This window comes from Sphaeroforma arctica (assembly GCF_001186125.1).
Source record: "Sphaeroforma arctica JP610 unplaced genomic scaffold supercont1.4136, whole genome shotgun sequence".
Taxonomy (NCBI): domain Eukaryota; class Ichthyosporea; order Ichthyophonida; genus Sphaeroforma; species Sphaeroforma arctica.
The window spans coordinates 82-2,697 of NW_014036422.1; the positions used below are offsets into that span (position 1 = coordinate 82).

General features: G+C 41.9%; 1 protein-coding gene across 1 annotated transcript; it reads right to left on the bottom strand.

Annotated features, from left to right (window-relative positions):
- Window positions 1–622: 622 nt before the first annotated feature.
- Window positions 623–1,638, bottom strand: SARC_14091 (hypothetical protein; the record flags this gene model as incomplete). Its single annotated transcript, XM_014291776.1, has 2 exons — window positions 623–991; window positions 1,513–1,638. Coding segments are annotated over 2 exons (495 nt in total), but the record flags the coding sequence as incomplete, so codon positions are not given.
- Window positions 1,639–2,616: the final 978 nt, after the last annotated feature.

Consider the following 2,616-nt stretch of genomic DNA (forward strand, 5'->3'; position numbering starts at 1 on the left):
TTGAGCGTGCGTACAAGAAGTACACAATTAGATATGCCATTGACACAGTTACCTTTGGGTGTGGGTGTGTTTGGTTGAGGCCGACTCTCCATTGTGGTGCTGTAGGCGAACGCGTCCTTTGCATCTCCTTTGTCGTAGACTGTAAGTAACAATAACAAGTCCTCAGTCATATCTAATAAATTAATAAACTGTGGTTACTAACACACTTGTTTTAATATCTGTAGGTAACAATAACAAGTCCACAGTCACTCTACACCACTCTGGATGTCCACTGGTGTAATTAATATTACGCTTGTTTCCATATCTTCCGCTAACACCACACATGTCGTGAACTCTAATACACAACAGAAACATCAGGAGATACACTTCTGCCACGAAAGTGTAACCGTCACTCACGTGTTCGTATCGCCTTTGCGGGACTCTCGCCAGAGGTACTACATAGGCGACACAAAAACAGACGCAAAAACAGCCCACGCTCTATCAATAGCATTTGCATTGGTATGCTGTACACATGTATATACATAATTCCGTTTCGGATCAGGGCCAGGCCAATATCCTCCCAAAATGGACCGGCATCATCCAAAACAAGACCTCAAAATACGGGAAATCGGGTCCGACATACCAAAAGTCGACGAATAAACACTCCCAGCCATAGCCGTGGTGGTGCTGGCACCCAACACACCACCCAACCCATTCACGCCCCATTCCGGTACACATACGATCACTTCCCGACAGTCGACCCCACCCGCGTCCACGTCCACGTCTCGACCAATCAGATTGCGTTTATATTTATAATGCCGCTCCTGCGCACTCTGATTGGCCGTGGCGACGAGACTGCGCATGATTGGGCGCAGGTGCATCAGGTGTGTGACGCGCATGTTGTGCAGTTTATTCGCACGCGTGTCGTGGGGGAGTTGGATAGTCTGCCGGAGTACTCCGTCTATAAATAGATTTGCCTCGGGTTTCTTGTGGTACAACATGCGACTGACGCCTGTACGCGGAGACGGCAATAGAAAACGAGAGAAAACAAAACGGGTGGGAGGATATCAGTACATGTCCAACCCTAAAACCCTAAGACATGGACAACACACAGAGAGGATTAATCGAGCAAGCACAGGCAATAGAAACCAAACGAAATGAAACTAAACGAGTGGGAGGGTATCAGTACAAATTACTACAGTACAAATGTATATTTTTACACTACAAATCAACATATACATATATCATTACAGTACAAATGTATATCATCATTATAGTACAAATGTATATCATTACACTACAAATCAACACATACATATATCACTACAGTACAAATGTATATCATCATTACAGTACAAATGTATATCATCACTACAGTACAAATGTATATCAACATTACAGTACAAATGTATATCATTACACTACAAATCAACACATACATATATCATTACAGTACAAAAGTATATCATCATTGCAGTACAAATGTATAACATTACACTACAAATCAGCACATAAACACACACACACACACACCGGATTGCGCGGTCGCTGGTTGCATCGTGACAGACACGAACACCCAATGGTTGTACGGCAGAGTGTAGTCAGTGAAGTCAGTCACATCGACACTGTCCTGATTGTTTTGTGCAGTGTGAGCACTACCTGTGGTTTGATTGTTTTGGGTTTGGAATCGGGAATCTAGACATTTCGAGTTTGATTTGATCTGAGTAATAGGTTTCGGTTTGGAATCGGGAATCTAGATATTTCGGGTTTGATTTGATGTACGAAATGTGTTTGGGTTTGAAATAATCGGTAATGTACACATTTCGGGTTTGATTTGATGTCAGTAATAGATTTTGGTTTGGAATCGGAAAATGAGACAGACACGTCCAATATTTTGCTTTGGATCATGAGCAACTGATGGGTTCAAATGATATGATAATTCGGGACGCATTGATTAAACCGTCAATATTCACCCAACCGTTTGTGGGAGATAGTTTCATACGCAGATTTCTGCACCTGGAATATATTGGTGCAGTTCAGTTGATGGGTCATATAATATGGGGAAAGTATTGGAATTGGCATCCCCCAAACATATTGGCATTGGAGGCCCTTAAACCCACACTGAAAATTGAATATTCGGGTACTGTGCCAAAGAAGCCCCGTAGCTGGATAACAAGATTTTAGGAATATGTGACCTGATTGGAGACGAACAAATCAAGAGGACATTTATGTCCACTGACACCCGCATTCGATGTGTTAAAGATAAATTTCAAATAGATACTTAACCCCAAAATAATTAGGAATACGTGTGCTAAGCATTTGCCGTTCCCAATTCTTATACATAACTGACAATATGCAACCCGGGTTAAGGTTTAAGAACCATATATAGACTGGCTTACTCATAGACAAAGGGTTTGTGAGTATTTTTGTACGTACAGAAACCATGACTCAAATCTGCACTCACATTGACTTATATATAGATGCTATGCATCACAAAGACGTATTTCCGGATGCATGCACCGCGTATTAACACATATGTACATATATATATATATGTGTGTGTGTGTGTGTGTGTGTGTGTGTGTGTGTGTGTGTGTGTGTGTGTGTGTGTGTGTGTGTGTGTGTGTGTGTGTGTGT